Raw genomic sequence first — 18,085 nt, forward strand, 5'->3', positions numbered from 1 at the left:
AAAAACAGTTTTTGACTCCTCAAATAAGATGTTTTTCTTTTTCTCTTTGCGATTAAAAGAGAGCATAAGATATACACAGTAAGATTGATTGATGATTGATGATGATAGCAATGTAGCATCTACTATTTTCACCAGTGTCGGGCAACTTACTTCAAAATGGTAATGCATCATTTTAATATCATATCATTCTCATTTCAAATTACCTTAACATATCATTGGCTTTAAATTGTAAGTACTGCAACTTTTGACATATAACAGATAAAATAAGTATAGTTTACTAGTGTTGATTATGTCTATATTCTGACTTGACTGAGAGGAGAGGTTTTAGTGTGGATATGGAGGATGGATACACAATTGTTTTTACATTTCCCCTTTCTCATAGTTATTTTGATGTTAATATATTAGTATTATTATTATTATTTATAATTATTTATTTAGTTTGTTTTGACACTAACAGGAGGGAAACAAAAGCATAGTTTTCTCACTGAAATATATCAAGCGATGTCTTTTTATTTCGGCACAGAACCGCAGGGGCGCACGCTTCTTTATTCGCGTGTAAAGCCTTCACTCTCGCTGCCTTCTCATTGGCTGAGGAGGATCAGCCTCTCTTTGCCCCGCCCATCGTCAAATTGCGTCATCTACACGTAATATATGAGAGCCGGTCAGTTTCCACAAAGAGCACTTTTCTAAGAGACACGTTTTTACGCCAAACTCAAGACAGACTTGTCTCTACTTTTTAAACTCTTTTAGAAGCTTTTTTTAATTATCATTATTATCAAGAAGATCTATTTCTCTAGATGAAATTCCTGCCGTCCTGAGATCGAACCATCCGAGGAAGTTATTGAAAAAGCGAGACAAAAGACGAGTAAAAGAAAGGGCGACTGTTCCTCCGGGACCATGGCGTCGGATAAGGTCAGTAGAATTTTTGTTTTATTTGTCCTAGAAAAACCTGTTTGTCCGACCATTATTTTTTGTTTGACTCGACTAATGGTGTCGGAGGAGTCAACGGGTTCAACGTGGAGGTAGTACTGAAGTAATAGCAAGAATATAACCCTAGTGTCTCGCAATACTCTCCCATTGCTAGTAATATAACATTTTAGCAGTATTTTGACTGTAATAACCAGTTATTACATGGTAACTACCGACTGGTTTGATGCTTCGGGTGTGCTTTGTAGTATTACACTACGCATGCGCCGTGCAGCATCAAAGTGCACTTGTTTTTAGTGTCGAAAATATCAAATACTTACTATAACTCTTTGATAAAATGTTATTATTATATATTATTGTTTTAAGCGTTACATTTATTTTTAGGTTTGCTCTAAAATTGTAGATTCTCTAGCTATTGATTTCTACGAGAATAAATATTATCGATCGTGAAATCTACAGTTTTATCACGATAAGAAATAGTACCAGTATTTTTGGATGGCGGTTTCCTGTGTCAAATATCACAAAAGTCCCATTTGTTATACGATTAAAAAAAAGTTTATTTCACAGACTGCACAATTTCTGGAAGAAAACACATATAAATAGTAATATAAGTAAGTAAGCAAGTAAGTAAGTAATTGGTTTTTATAGAGCGCTTTTCCAGACCAGGGTCACAAAGCGCTTTAACAATCAAAACAATACTCAGTACAATATAAACTGAGCTTTTTTTTAAGTTAAGACGACGATCTAACTTTTAAATTCTAGAATAAAATGCACTGAAGTTGTAGCCATTTTTGTAGTTGCATTGTTTTTATCGGTCAGTAGGTTGAAGAGATTTTGTCACAAAACAATCCATCATTTGTGTCGATCCATGCTATGAATACATTGAACATTGAGTTCATAATAACATAACTTTATTTAGAACAAGTGATCATAATCTGTGGGCAAAAAAAAGGAAATGTGTCTTTAGCCAACACTTTTATATATTTAGTTTTACTACCAAAACGTAGAGTTATTTTAAACATACGTTAAAGGAGACAAATGCGTATTTCATCTTTTTTTGTGTTAACCACAGTGTGATTTAAAGAGGTCAGCTTACTTTATACTCTTATAATTATGATGAAATGTTTTACTGATAATGTTTATTAATATCAACAGACGCTAAAGACTAGCTTACAAATACAGTTTGGAGTTTAACTTGTTTGGAAACTTAACATAGACTTATCAAGGTTCTGATTGTACTGTCTCTGCCTCAGCTCAGCTTCTTCTTTGTACTTTTTATTTCTAGATGACTTAAGGTAAGGTAAGGTAAAACTTTATTGATCCCTCAGGAGGTCTCCTTTGGGAAATTGTTTTTTTACAATAGCCAGCAATTTTTCATAAACAATAAAAAATAATACATAAAAAATAAAATAAGAAGAACATAAAGAGGAAGAACAAGATGACACAATCTAAGTCTAAAGACAAAGACAAAGAACATAGATCAAGGAAAGAAAAACAACAAAGACAAAGATACAAAGACTAACATGGAACAGAACATCCAGATACTCTCACTCCACTCCTGCCCCCGAACTCAGAATTGTACAATTTAATAGCCCGAGGGATGAATGAGTCCCTGAGTCTATTTGTTTTGCACCTGGGTAGGAGCATTCGTGCACTCATTCTGCTTCTCTGCTCACTGATGACAGTGCTGAGAGGATGACTGTCATCGTCCATGATGGACAGTAGTTTGTTCAATGATCTCCAATGACTTCCAATATGATTCATCTCTGTCTAGAGAGGAAGCATGTTGTATTTGCTTGGCCTCACAGCTGGTTTGTTGTGGACGTGATGGGAACTGTTTTTAGACACTTTTCATTTTCTACGACATGGGAATAAGGGACGGCCCTAAAAGTTGTTCCCTCTGGTTACATTTGCTCAGCCCCCCCCCCCTCTAAAGTATCCCAGAAAGAATCTGGCTTGTTGTAAACAGAATTAAGTCGTCACTCATGTTCAGTATTTAAATGCCTTTTGTTAAACTTTGTGTTTTTTCCAAGTGAAAATCTCAAAGAAGCTTTGTCGTGCGAAGCTAAAAAAGGGCCTCTCGTGACTTGTCACCAACATCAGCGGTATACTAAAATATTAATTCTTAAAATGTGCTCTATTCTTTTATCTATCTCACAAGAGTCAACCTCAAAGGACATTTTTAAGTAATGATTGACTTAAAACCCTGGCTCATACACCACTAACATGTCGTATTACTGGATGTCTAAAGATTACATCGGCCCTTAATACCAAATACTTTTGCAATGTTTGTGTCATTATGATCCGTGCCCAGTTTAATTGAAGCCTTTCAAACCATAACCTACATTTCAACCCGGGCAGAAAACCTCACAAATATACCCAGTGGATTGTTTGCAATATTGTAGAATCGCACTGATGAAATGACCTGCTGTTGTTTATTTATTTTAAACTGACAACTTTTACTGTTGTGTAACATTCACCACATGTGAAAGAGGAGCTCATTTCAATGTGTGTAAGGTGTGGCGAAATACATTCTGCCAGTGGTTTAACTTGTTAAATGACTTCTGTTATTGTTAATGTTCCTTTAATAATCTAATAATCTTTCTTAAAAGTAACTCGGAGACGTTTGCAAGTCGGCTCGGCTCCTTTTTGATATAATCGAATAATGTTAACCTGTTCTTCTAGCTTAATGTTCCCAGAATATTATCACACGAGGCAAAGACTGAGTCACCTCAGATTGAACACGTGAGTAAATAATATTAAAAAAAACAACCTGACTAACTCACATAGTGATTTACACATTTAATATGCAAAACATTAAATGGCTTTTAATTCATACTTGATAATCACAATCTTTTTTCTGTGACTGTTACAATTAAGTTGTAAATGTATTAACATTAACGCGACAAAATACAAAAAGTCGAAGCATAACTGGAAAAAGTTTATATTTACCAAGAAAAATGGGATCGAGTGAGCAGATGATCTGTGCGTCTGCCACAAAGGGTCACAACTTTTAGTGCGAGTCAAGGAAAATGAAGCTACTAATTGGGTCTTTTTTCTAATCCGGAATCAATTCGCCCTAAATAAGAAGCATGTTTGGACTGAGCGGTCTTGTAGTCTCTCAGAAACCATTGCCAAAAACCCCTGCCTTACCCTTTTCTGCTTCACAAACTTTAATTCCTCCACATCCACGGAAATTCTGCCCCCGCTCTCTTGATTTGAACCCGGCTCCCTTCAGAATGTTTTCTATTGTGACCATCACTCCTGCTCTAATGAGCCATAATGAGGCTTTTCCCTTCAAAAAAAACTGGGATTAAAAGATCCTGCGAAGGGCTTTAATTTAACAAAAGTGTCCATTTAATTCGCTTTCCTGGTAAGCTTGAGCAGCTTGGAGTGTTCCAGCTTGGAGTGACCCCCCCCCCTCGCTTGACCACCACTCACATGGACCAGAAGATGGGATCAAAAGGTTCAGCTGAGGACACGAAGGCTCCGGTGGCAGCTGGACCTCTGGTGGTAGAGAAGTAGTAGACGTTGTTCTGTCAAGGAGCAGATTTTACAGGAATTTGTTAGTAAATACAGTCAATTTACAATCAATTTAAGAAAGCCACTTACATGATGCAAGAAATCTGCTAGAATCTGTAGTTTCAAACTCAAAAGTGTTGAATGAAAGTTATGTGTCCTAACCACCAAACAACCAATGAGATCTCTCTGAAAGAAAAAAAAAAGATGTATCTTATCGTAAAGTTGTCACAACGCTACAATGACTCCAGAGAGCTTGTATTGAAATGTAATGTATCTTATCAAGCATTTCAGAACAACCTTCGGCAGTTGAAACATGAAATTAGACACTTTTAAAAATGAAAACAAATGAATAACACGGACAAATGGAACAGCACAAGGTCACCAAAATGGAATTACTTCTAAGCTAGATTTTCAAACTAATACTGAAAAGTTTATGAGAGTTTACAATAAAGCAAAAACCTTACCACTCCTTAGCAGAGATAATTTTACAACCAGCCTGAACTTACTGTTCTTTAGATGAACTAATGTGTTTTTATACTTGTTGCTTTTAGGGGTCAATAACAGATATATATTAACTTTGTTAATTTGTTAACTTTGTTATTATTATATAGTGATTTATGCTTCATAAGAGCTCACTTGTCTCACAATCTGCTAATTGATGCCGGACTCGGTCGGAGGTTTTCACCACGTCCTGATGCGGCCAGTTAACATCTCGGTGCCGCAGACTGGCTGACGTGTGCACGTGGGGTGATATTGAATTCCCCATTGGTGTGTAAGATGAGACCAGAGCGGTGACGCCTGGTGAGACGTGACTTGGCCGTGAGCTCTGGAAGCTCGTGTGTTTTATAGTGTTTTATACTCAGACTGAACCCACAACTTCAGCTCGTTCAGATAATCCTGAATAACCATGAGCTAGAGACACACTTCCCGTGACTATGACTCTGCTGTTATTTCTCTCTCTTAAGTCGGGGAAACGTTGTTTCATGACAACACAGCATTCATTCAATTTAGGTCACAGGTCTTTATTGTGGCTGTACTGGCTCGTATTTCCAAAATAATGGTTTAACTACAGGCTGCATCCTCACTTTTTAGGTGTGTTTCATGGCCCTCCAGCAGTGAGTGACTACTTCCTGGTTGGACCAACAGACGCCTGTGTTTATATCTGGAAAAAGACGCTTCACTAAATATTGACTCTTTGCGGAATCTACTCAGAGCCAAAAAGATCAAGACTAAAGCTATTAATCGAGTTATTGTTGAATTTAAGTCGTCCACAGTGGGAAACATGGTTCCATACGTCCTTATTTGGAAACCAGAATGTAACTCAGGTTGAATATATACACAAGTTTGATGCACATTTATGACACGACGCGGTTGGAAGCTACCGTTTGTTTTATTAGCGCCAGCGATGACTCAGCTTCTATTCCCATCACCTGATAAAACAACACGACAGTTGCAGCCACAAGCAGTAGATGGAATAATTTAGTTTTCACTGTAATTAACATCACAAAGAAATGTTATTTAAAAAGTGTGTAATTTAGTATTTCAAATGCCACCTGTTGTTTTAAATTGCTTGGGCCTATTAAATTAAAATAAATTACATTTTAATAGAACTTCAAACTTCTCTGGATTCATTGGTGCGTGGTGTGTGTGAAGCAACTTTGAAAAGTGTACAAAAAAGTATCCCAGTCATAAAAGTAGACTGTGTTGACCTGACATACTTTGAACAGCCAGGCAACACAGAAGAGACATATTTGCACTTCGCAGCAGCCAAAATATTTGCTGTTTTAAATGTCACTAAGTCAAGTGACACACAAAAGCGTTGAGTCCTTTAACTGAATATAGTGTTTTTCAGTGTGAGTTTTTTTTTATGACATTTCTGTCTCGTGCTTTCTTAGATTTCGCAATATTCTTACACATGATGAATTATAAAAATAGGAAAAAGGCATTTTGACTTGGTGCTCAGATCAACTAATATAACCCAATATATTTTTGTAATATTTACGGGCCCCATCACAATTTAGATATCACTTTCTTCCACATAAATTGTCTTATCATCCTTAAACTCCCTTTAACATGATCTGATTAATGTGGACGTGTGTCGATGTGTGTTGAGTTGTGATGTGAGTGCAACGTGACTCTAATCCTCCGTGAATGAAAGTCTGGACTGTAAACAAACTAGAAACCAGAAATGCAAAGATGAGTAAACAAAGCCGCCGTCCCACCCTTTATTGAGGGACATAGTTATTAGATGACAGATCGTGTCTCAGGGTGTGACTTGAATGTTGACCTTAAAAAACTACTTGAATTATCTTTTTGTTATGTTGAAGGAAAACGTGAAAAATAAAATCATAAATACAGAAAACATGGATTTATTGTGGTCATTTGAAACTTCCTTTTGACTTGACTTCCTTCTAGTATGTCCTGTAAATCAGAGACCAAAAATCATCGAGAAAAAAGTAAATTTAAACGTAATTTTCTGGTTGAAAACAGATTGTGGGTTTTAATTTCTAATGTTGATGGTCCAGATAATCATTTTTATTGCAAGATAAACTTTGTGTTAGTATTTCTGAAAGACACCGGTTGTGTAGGTTAAAGGTATTTTTTTAGGGACATTTGTTTTCTACGTGTTGACGGCTTTGAAATGTAGGACTCAACGAAAGAGAGATGTGTTTATTGTGAAAATAATTCCTCTATTAAAACCATGTGTCGGTTGTCTGTTTGCAATCATCAGCTGATCGACTTCCACGCTGCTCTCGGAGAATTAAAAGCTGCTTGTGTTTACATTCTGAAGTCGCATGTGTAGGTCGTGTGGGCTGCACCCACTCATAGGCTCACAGGACCAGGCGTGTTCGCCGTCTCTCTTTTTCACCCCTTTCCAACATGCTGAAGGGATTGGCTGCTGGAACAGTGAGGCGTTTGTGTTGTAGGCTCACGTTACCGAAGCAACAACTGTACATGGATCTGTTTAACAACAGCCTCTGTGCGCTCTGTAGTTTAGTCATGTAAATTCTTACAATTCCAGTTGGTAACTGGTGTTAAGTGAGGAGTCACTGTTGCGTCAGAAACAAAAAAAGACTTCAATCGATCTTGTCAATCAAGATGTGATTGTGCTTTTGTCACTTTAATACTTGGCTTTTAAAACTTCAAACAGAAAACTTACTAAGTTGTGTTACTCTTTTTAATTGCAGAAATTGTTTTTTTTATTGACTAAATAATTACCTTATGCTTAATTTTAAAGTAGGAATAGTTGTTTTTTCTGATTTAAAACAGGCGAACAGAACAATAATATTTTCATATAAAGGAAACAAACATAATAGATTCTTACATTTTGGTCTGTAGTTCCATTTGGATCCGTAAACTTGTTGAAGAATCTTTCAAATTCACGACTTCTTACTGCTTTTGTTCACATATCTGGGTTTGTTAAGAACACAAATAAGAAAATAATTTAAAAAAAATATATAGATATATTTATAAAACCATACAGAAATAAACAATATGAAGTAAATAGAAAAACTGCTGTTTTTATATAATAATATACACAAAATAAAGCGACATGAATAAAGCAGTTATTTTTCTTCACTTTCACAAAATACTTGTGACGCATGACTCCACAATCCAGCCTCTAGAAGGAAGTCAAAGCAATAACAAACAAAAATGAGCAGGGTTTTTTTTTCTCTTCTTCAGTGCAGAGAAAAAAAGACGACAACAAGGTATGCTTTATTAGCCTTATGGAATGAGGAAAATAGCCTGTAATCTCTGCTGCTCTCGAGAGCTTAAGACTGGAACGAGTTTCAGAACAACAGGAAGAAAATCTTAAACAATGGTGGACCTGGGGTGGTTCCAAGAGGTGGGATTACTCAGTTACGTGAGCACATGTGTGGAGAATAACATCGGGAAGTCACGGTCTCCAATAGAGATGCATCTGTTGTCTCTGTTTGTAAGAGCAAGCCTCAGATGTCACAAGGCGACCATGACGTTGCATAACAAGGCTTCCATATCAAACATCTTGTGGATATTTTAGGAGCTTTGTGAGCCTCTTTCCACGTGAGGTTTGATGCTAAACTCAGTCTGTGTACACAACACAAGCTTTCAACCCATTTTGTCGATGACTGAAATCTGCCTCGGTTAGTTGGCGTACATCCAGTAATATTGGCCGAATCACAGGCCAGAATGTTTACCGCTATCTTGGTCACAGGCCAAACAAATTGCACCGTAAATCTATAATTCACCCTTCTCTAAATAAAGTCCAAACTGATTTTATATCTGTCCGACTATAAATAATTTCTATCAATCTGTATCTTAAAAAAAATGTCCTACGCTTTTACTCAATTAAAATGCTTTTTTAAAAATCAAAGTTTCCTCCTATAATAACTAATATATTGTTGAGAAAATATGACAAAAAACTTTAAATCATTCAATTCTTACTTTTCTGCTAGTTAAAAAATATTTTCATGAAATATAATTAGGTAGTTTTGCAATTTTCCTGATTAACATTTGTTGTCTCTGCTTTCTATAATACCTTCAATTATAGAAATTAAAACATTTTACTTGAAGTTTCTTTCAAAATAAAATAATGTGGCAGGACTTATTTTCACACAATGGTAGGCATTTGTAGCTTATTAAAATGGGAATCAAAATAAGAGACAAGACGCTATTTAAAAGTAGTAAAAAAAAGTACAGTTTTATTTTTTAATCAAAATGATGATCATCCTGAAAAGAATAAAATGGAACGTCTGATCTGTTTTGATTCAACCTTTTTTTCTCCTCACGTTGAGTGACAATGCTTCTATTTCTCTTGACAGCAAATAACGTTCCCTCTGATGATGTGCGTTGGCACCGCTGTGATCGGCTCGCTGCAGTTCGGCTACAACACGGGCGTCATCAATGCGCCGCAGAAGGTGAGAGAACTTTGAACTTTTGAAACATCCTTGTTGTGTTTTAGTGTGATAATAATAGCTACATTCAGTCTTGTAAGGGCCAAGGACAACTTTATTACCAGACCCAAGTGATGGCTGTGTAAAAGAGCGTGACCATGACCAAAAACGGACCTCTTCTGGCAGTCTGCCCGGGTGGACTGCAGAAGACCACCAGAGGAAATTTAGGGGGAAATTAAGAAAAACATGAGAATATATTGCTGCGCCCCCTGCAGAGTAATGTAGTTTCATTAACCTTGAGTTCCACGAGAGAACCTCATTTCCCAGAGAATGTTTCTCAGTAAACGAGGAGTGTCCGCGGTGGTCCCGTAACCCCCCCGCGGCGACGGCACAGATGTATCTCCACGGGTTATGGGTGTGTTAGACATCTGACCAGAGCTTCTCCTTTTGTGCTGCATCGCACCTTTGACATGTCAGTGAACCCTCAGTTCTGTTTGATCATAAGGTCAGAAGTTTATTCTCCTTGAATCAGGTGGAAAAACCTGTTGTATTTGCAGTCAATATTTATCTATTTTAATACACTAATTGGACTTAATATGTAAAATGTAATAATATTTTTTACACTCAACTATATTTAAACAATAAGATGGATAAAGTATTTGTGTGTACTTTATTTTCATTTTAAATAGCCCCCAAATATCTGTGTTATTAGTGTTAAGGTTGTAGATGGCTGTGAAAGTTTTAATAATTATATATTTTCTTAAATTTCAAATGATCCTCTGTCTTTAACTCTCACAAAAACTGGTTTGTTCAGTTCTCTTACTTGAGTACAAAGTAAGTGATCATTCCATCTGCTGATCTGCAGTTAAAAACACTGCAATAATAGAATAATTTTTTTTTTAAATAGACAGATCTTATTCTTAATTTAAAAAATATGCGATTAGAAGGTTTTGATGCAAAGCTGCAGGAAGTGGGAAGATATTATAGAGAGATAACTTCCTTATTATATTTCATGTCACGAATGAGGAAGGAATAGATGGATCGTAGTGTCCAGTTTACAACTTCCTTCTTAAATTACTTTGAAATATTTTTTTATAGTAAGTGATCATTTTGCATTGCAGAATCCTCCTTAGTTGACTCCGGCCTCTGCTAAGGTCAAGCTTATAAATATCAGCTGATTCCAAAAACGTGCGTTCAGATTTTCCAGCATGTTTTCGACCCTTCCAAAGCTGTGTTTAAGAGGGCCGTGTGGAGCGGCTCGCTGAATGTCCCGCTTCTCACCCGGGCGGGCGAGTGCAGACTTGTCAAAACACTGTGGAAAACACTAAGCCCAAGTTATCCAACATCATAAGACCTAATGATTACTTTCTAAAAATGCAGCTTACGCTTCAGATTATCCTCCTTTACCGAGCACTAAATGAATACCTGACGCAGAAAACTTCAACGGTGTGTTGGAGTTTAAATTCCTTCATTGTGGAGTGTTTTTCAGTTCTGATAAGAACGTTGCCAAAAGTAGACATAATGGATTGTTGTAGATGTATAACCTGACCTGCACTTGTGAGAAAACACGACTTCTTGATATCTTTTTGTCTCACGGACAAACGGTAACAAAATGTAATCAAATATCTCTCCTCTCTCTGGGAGCGTCACTTCCTGGTCTCTGCAAACACAGACTCACCTTGACTCTCCGGCAGCTGCTGAATACACAGACTGTTCTATTATGTTAATAATGCCGCACCCACGGACACCTCAATCCAACGCTGAAATGTTGGTGTTGTCCGCAATTCCATCTGTCCATCTAGTTCATCATTATAAATATTAACACCAAACTCCACCAATGTCTTTATATCAACTACTCAATTCCTAGTTATTTACAATACAGTGTTAATTTTTTTTACGTTTTTTGCCAAAGAAAGACGAGTTCAAAGCTTGTCCTGAAATTTTGCTCACAGTTTGACATTTTAAATCGATAGATTCCCACTGGTAACATGATTTAAGAATGATAAAAAGAGAGAATTTGTTCTTTGTTTACTATTTTGAGCCATTAAACTTCTATTTGTATAATACTGTTAGGGAGTCTAGTGTAGGATCTAGCTGTTTTTTAAACTGGTCTGGTAGGACTGAGCGGACTCGGCTGCTCTCAGTGAACTCATGGCTGCACATGGATATCTTTGAGCTTCCTGAAATATAAATGTTTCCAGAGACATCAGCTGATACAAACAGTCTGCTCTCTACTAAATATGTCCCGTAGGCTCAGGCCAGCAGCGATAGGATGAAGGTCAGGAGTGGTGAATGTGATGTCAAACTTGCGATAGTGCCCAACAAGGTCTTGTGAGTGTAAGTGGATCGCGGTCATGACATGAGCGAAGTGACGCTGAGGAAAACCCTTGACATCTCACAGCTGACTTTCCTAACCAGCCCTGTCTCAACGCACGCTGTCGCCCATTCCTCCCTGTCACCCGACTCCTGGCGGAGACTTCTGCTCACGCAACGTCTTTCCAAAACAAATAGAGCATCTCAGGTCTTGGAAAAATGTTTGGCATGTATGGAGGTGTACATGCGGGATAGTGTCGGAGTGAGGGGACTTTTTTAACGTCACTTTCCAGTCAGGCAGAAAGGGCCAGTTCAGTGGAACTGCAGCTCGTGGGTGTGTTTGTCAAAACAAGGAGGAGGAAGTGAGAGGGGGAGGGGAGCGAACCTGACTAACTAGGCACGTAATGCACGTCTACATTGCATGACATGATGACAGACCTTAACACGTCTGATCTCATCTATGAGTTGAAGGAGTTGTGATTCTGAACATATTTGGAAGAGAACACTCCCGGTGTGCTGCCACCGTCTGGCTGTGAATAGAAGTTGTGTCACTGTGAGGCTTATCAAACTTAGCAGATGTTCTCCACGGATGATTCTGAGGCTTGTCAACAAGCTGTGATGTAACGATTATTTTGTTTACATTTTCCATCACTATACTCGTTTTGTTGACAAAAGAAGCAGATAAATTCAGTCAACACTCTTTTTGCAAAAGAAAATATACATCAAAATTGATGAAATGAATAAACGTTTCATTTCAGCATCAATTCATCATGTTTTTTTCCTCTTGCAGATTATTGAGAACTTCATAAACGAGACGTGGTTTGAACGCTACCAGGAGCAGATCAGCCAGTCCTCGCTCACGGCCATCTGGTCCATCTCCGTGTCCATCTTCTCCGTCGGCGGCATCTTCGGCTCCTTCTCGGTCGGCGTCTTTGTCAATCGATTCGGACGGTAATACATGTATAAATAGCACTTGTGCGTGTATTCATACAAATAAAAGGTGCGTTTAATAACACAAATCAGCTCCCAAAAAAAATTTAAGAAGTTGTGCTATTTTAATTGTACATGTGGGAATAAAAAACTTGGTTTTGCGAATAAAAAAAACACAGATTATGATAAAAAAAAATTAAAAAATATAAAGGCCCCCTAACAAAGGGTCACTGCTGATAAGTATTAAGACAACATACAATGATGCTAAATTCTGTTTTATTTCTCCTTTTTTTAACTTAAAGGTCATCAGATTATCAGTATTTGATTCAGTTGGGAGTCATTTTAAAAACACATTGTATCTTGATAACGACCCTCTGTGTGACCCTGTGAAAGCTATTTGTTACGTATGTTGCTATGTATGTATGCTATATGTCCCGATATGTTTTGTTCAATTAATACTTAAAGACAAACATGTGTTTTGCATGCAGAGGTTAGGATTCCAGCTCAATTATATTTTCAAATATTTCGTTTTTTAATGATTAATTTAGTTTGCATAAATAATCTTGATCTAGTCAAAGAGGTTAGAAGTTTGCCTAGAAATGTCTTATTAAGAACATGTGTTTGATTTTTTAAAACAAAGTCTGTGTTTATCATCTAAAAAGGTTAGCTTATTATTACTATTTTTGAATTAAAAAATAAATTGTATTGAGGTTTGAAAACATTACACAATATAAACAAAAATAATAATAAATAAAGCTATATCTGTATCAAAAAAGTGTTTTTCTATGAAGTAATTTTATTGAAACATATTTTTTCGAATGAAAGTTTTACTAACACTGTGTTGGTCTTTATTTATCTTAATGTTGTATTTTGCAGGAGGAACTCAATGCTGATGGCCAACGTCCTGGCCTTCATCTCAGCAGCACTCATGGGCTTCTCAAAAATGGCCAAGTCCTGGGAAATGCTAATCATCGGCCGCTTCGTGGTTGGCCTCTTCTCTGGCCTTTCCACCGGCTTCGTGCCCATGTATGTGGGTGAGGTCTCCCCGACTTCTCTCCGAGGTGCCCTGGGAACCCTCCATCAGCTGGGAATCGTTGTAGGAATCCTTGTTGCGCAGGTATGGAGCCGAAAATGACGAAAATACCGCCATCTAGCGGCCCAGTGTAGAAGCCTAGAGCCTAGAATATATATTTTTGCTTTTGTTTGTCCGGTTTGTAGGTTTTTGGTTTAGAGTCCATCATGGGAAACGCGGAATTCTGGCCACTGCTTTTAGGCCTCATCTTCGTCCCGGCTATAGCTCAGTGTGTCCTCCTGCCCATGTGTCCCGAGAGCCCGCGCTTCCTACTCATCAACAAGAACGAAGAGAACAAAGCGAAGACAGGTGGGTTGATATCGTAGCGATGACGCCACTTCTACGTCGTCCTTGTCTCGTCCGTGTCCACGCCAGAGTGAAATTGAAAGTGTGTGCTGTCCAGTGCTGAAGAAGCTGCGCGGCACCTCGGACGTGAGCGTGGACATGCAGGAGATGAAAGAGGAGAGTCGACAGATGATGAGGGAGAAGAAGGTGACCATCCCCGAGTTGTTCCGCTCGCCCGTCTACCGCCAGCCGCTGCTCGTTGCCGTCATCCTGCAGCTGTCCCAGCAGCTGTCCGGCATCAACGCCGTGAGTTCAGGATTGGATCTCCTTGAATGTCTTGTCATCAGACTCACCGGTGTCGTCAAACGTCTCAGGTCTTCTACTACTCCACTCGCATCTTTGAGAAGGCCGGCGTGGAGCAGCCCGTGTACGCCACCATCGGTGCCGGAGTCGTCAACACGGCGTTCACCGTGGTGTCGGTGCGTCGCCTTAACACAGGATTCTCTGTCTGAAAATCAGCTGAAATTCTCTTGGTTTGGCCGCAGCTGTTCGTGGTGGAAAGAGCTGGACGCAGGTCTCTGCATCTGCTGGGGCTGCTGGGAATGGCCGGATCCGCCATCCTGATGACCATCGCCTTAGCACTGCTGGTGAGCCTCCAAGAAAAGAAGTCCAGACTGTGGAGCTCCCGTGTGACTCGGTGTGTCTGTATCCTTTCCTACAGGACCAGCTCAAGTGGATGTCCTACGTCAGCATCGTGGCCATCTTCTCCTTCGTGGCCTTCTTCGAGATCGGCCCCGGGCCCATTCCCTGGTTCATCGTGGCCGAGCTGTTCTCGCAGGGGCCCAGACCATCGGCCATGGCCGTGGCCGGGTTCTCCAACTGGACCGCCAACTTCATCGTCGGAATGGGCTTCCAGTACATCGAGGTGAGTTCAATGAAGCGATGAACATTTGTGTCACTTTGATGCTGATGAGTCCAAATGTTTTTTTTTAATTTAGAGTGTTTGCATGTTTACAATACACTTATTCCATGTTACGAAATCGACTAAAATACACATACACATAGTCTTTGCAAGAATGTTCCTTAGATTTCTGTCAGGTAAAACTAATATTAACAAAAGACTGAAGAACAACCGTGTTCAAAAATTCAATTATTGGAAAAAAATAGTGGTATTAAAGGCTGTTTATGAACGTAAAATACAAATAATGTACATTAAGATATATTTACTTTTATATTAGAGTAGTGGTAAATAATTATTTTTTTTTAAATTGAAGAGGTTATGTGTTTCACTTTCATTAATCTTTGAACATAAAACCAACAAAAAATGGTTTAAATAGACAAACATCTGTTTAAATTAATTATTCTCTGACACTGTTAATGATTTGAAAATTTGACTCAAGAGTTTTGAAGGTAATTATAGTTTGTTTGTATCAGCAGCAAAAACTAATATTAAAATAATATGTGTAATATATATGACAATAAAAATGTCTACAAAGACTACAAAAATAGGAGAGAAAACAAAAAATAAGATGTTTTTCTGATGTTATTTGAGAATTTGTTTTAAACCTACATCTATGTTTCTTCCCTTTGTGTATATAGTGTATATACGAATATCTATTACTATTTTACCTCTTTGGAAAGTTTAAAAGTTTTTTTTGCTTGTTTTTCTCATTCAAAATCTTATTCAAAATAAACATTTTTAATTCGTTTTCTTTCCAAATTCAAAACATTCTATTTTAAGCTTTATTAAATGACACTAGTTAGTCCAAATAATTCTTTATCCATTTATTAACTGTTGAAATAAAAATCTCCTCTCGCTCTTCTCTCAGGAACTCACAGGCCCCTACGTCTTCGTCATCTTCACCGTGCTGCTGCTCGTCTTCTTCGGCTTCACCTTCTTCAAAGTGCCGGAAACCAAAGGCCGGACGTTTGACGAGATCTCCGCCGGCTTCCGTCAAACGGCCGTCTCGGGCGCAGAGAAGCACTCGCCCGAGGAGCTCAACAGCCTCGGTGCCGACTCCCAACTCTGAGTTCCTTCTCTCTTTCTCTTTTTTTTTTTCAAATCCTAGCTCACAAACTTTTGCGACCTCTGCCTGATGGGTAGAGTATTTTCCACACTGTCATCACATTTCCTGCAGGCGGCGCCGTAACCCAGGGCCATCCCATGGATCCTCCACTGGGCACTGTGTCGCCCAGTGGATGTAGAGAGGGAACCAGAGGTTTTTTCATATCCTAAAAAATATATTTGAATGTTGTTTATTTTTGCTAACTCTTAACCGTCTTCTAGACTGTTACGACAACTTACTGACGTCACTGTGTAACACTGAACACTGTAGAGCTGGGCCACGCTTTTAATCTTCTAATGTCGCCAAAATATTATATGCTGTTACAATCTCTTGACACAATTACAACATGAAATGAAAAAAAACAAAAAAAAACGTTCTTATTCGATCACCGAGGACCCGCACTTCCCACCTTCCTCCACTTGATGGTGCCCGGATACTGACATAACCTGTTTATACAAGTTACACTCCACACAATGAGCTCTAAACATAGTTTGTTACCATTTATATACTTTCAAAAACTACAACAGATAACGACATAAAGCTCTTAATGGTATTTTTATTGCGTTTAGTGGTGATTTGAAAAACTTATTTACAAACAAAATCAAACGTGAAATGTTCGACCAGCATTTGTTTCGAAGATAGAACACCAGGAGCAACATTGATGCTGTTATTTCAGACATGTTCTCAGTCGCTTCTGCCGAGGTGATCAACGGCAATGGTTGATGGCGTAGCGAGAGGGTACGGCTGTTCCAATTCTCACGTCTAGTCCTAACCCTTGATACTCGTTTTGGAGGGGTTGACGAAGGGCTAAGACGGAGATTTGGGACGCGGCCTTCATGCTACTAGTCTAGATTCTTGTCTAGAATATTTATAAGTCGAACTTTTGGTAGTTTTTGCATGTGTCTGCATATACTGTATTTTCTTCTGCCTCTGGTCTGTCTGGTCCCGAGCTTTCTTTTTTTGCCAGAGGTTACCTGTGGAGCTTTTCTCTCAAAGCACTAGTATGAACAGGGACCAACAACATTCAGCCTTTTTGTATTTATTTTTCTTGTATTGTGTAGAACTCCCAGGGGGGCCCCTGCACTCCAGACTGTATTCCGTCTCAGTCGATCTTTCAGTATTGCCGCGTGAGATCGGTCCCGGCACATCCGAGGCGGAGAACTACTGCTGTACCGCTTGTCTGCTTCTTAGATGTAAAGAAAGTTGAGCAGCACTTTATCGCTAACCGACTCACAGGGTGGAATCAATGTTACAGGCTGTAATGTACAATCTCAAGTTGCGTCATTCCATATTTGTATATAAATATACATCTTCATAATGTCCCGGGAATAAAAAAAAAAAAAAAAAAGTGCTTTGACATCCACTCTGTGCCTTTCACATGACTCACAAGTCACCAGCAAACCCTCAACCCTCACTGCACTTCTATAACGTGTCTGTACATACTCTATTTTCACACCTTAATGGGCATTATTGTGTTTTTAAATCTTCTCATCGGTGGCCTGAACACACACACATTTACAAATATCACAATTTATTACAACTCCAATCGGTTGATATTTTAAATCTGACTCTTGTAATCAATTTATTATTTAGGATTGTATTGCAGTGGATTCATGTCGGGGCACAGAGAGAGTTATTGTTTGAGTGACAACTACGACGATGATGATGATGATGATGATGATGATGATGATGATGATGTAAGTGATGTCATGGCTGAATTACAAAAATCATTTTACAAAGTTGCCTGTGTGTTTTTTTTTCATGAGTCGTCTATGAAGAACGAAGTGTGTGGTAGTAGATTCATAGCAGTCGTCTCTTCAAACCACCAACAGGTGAGAGGAGGGACGTAGATCAACAGGTATATTCTGGGAAGAACATACTGAGAGAGATCTCTAATGTCGACAAGATGTTTCTGTATCTGTTTAATATAGTTTTTTAATGTGTTGCTGTCAATCACCCACAGTTAAATAATAATTCAAACAATAAGGTTCAACAATTTAAGAAGTGAGAAAACATTAATCTAAATTATTGTCTATATAAAATTGACAAGGCAAGATTGTGAATTCTTAAATTCAAATCATTTAAATGATCATATA

At 38.3% G+C, this 18,085-nt stretch overlaps 1 protein-coding gene across 1 annotated transcript; it reads left to right on the forward strand.

Moving 5' to 3' along the window:
- The first annotated feature begins 657 nt into the window (after nt 1-657).
- slc2a1b (solute carrier family 2 member 1b) lies at nt 658-17,728 on the forward strand. Its single transcript, XM_087800094.1, has 10 exons — nt 658-912; nt 9,252-9,347; nt 12,427-12,587; nt 13,443-13,683; nt 13,785-13,947; nt 14,042-14,229; nt 14,298-14,402; nt 14,469-14,570; nt 14,645-14,848; nt 15,753-17,728. Exons 1-10 carry the CDS (start codon nt 898-900, stop codon nt 15,951-15,953), a joined length of 1,476 nt encoding a protein of 491 aa, XP_087656220.1. The 5' UTR covers nt 658-897; the 3' UTR covers nt 15,954-17,728.
- Nucleotides 17,729-18,085: the final 357 nt, after the last annotated feature.

Source organism: Callionymus lyra, chromosome 10, assembly GCF_982586985.1.
Source record: "Callionymus lyra chromosome 10, fCalLyr1.hap1.1, whole genome shotgun sequence".
Classification (NCBI taxonomy): Eukaryota; Metazoa; Chordata; class Actinopteri; order Syngnathiformes; family Callionymidae; genus Callionymus; species Callionymus lyra.

What these genes read in the sequence shown, in the direction of transcription:
- slc2a1b (XM_087800094.1), top strand. An exon ending in TCATCAATGCGCCGCAGAAG is followed by an intron (nt 9,348 to 12,426) that starts GTGAGAGAACTT and finishes TTCCTCTTGCAG; the next exon opens with ATTATTGAGAACTTCATAAA. An exon ending in TTTGTCAATCGATTCGGACG is followed by an intron (nt 12,588 to 13,442) that starts GTAATACATGTA and finishes TGTATTTTGCAG; the next exon opens with GAGGAACTCAATGCTGATGG.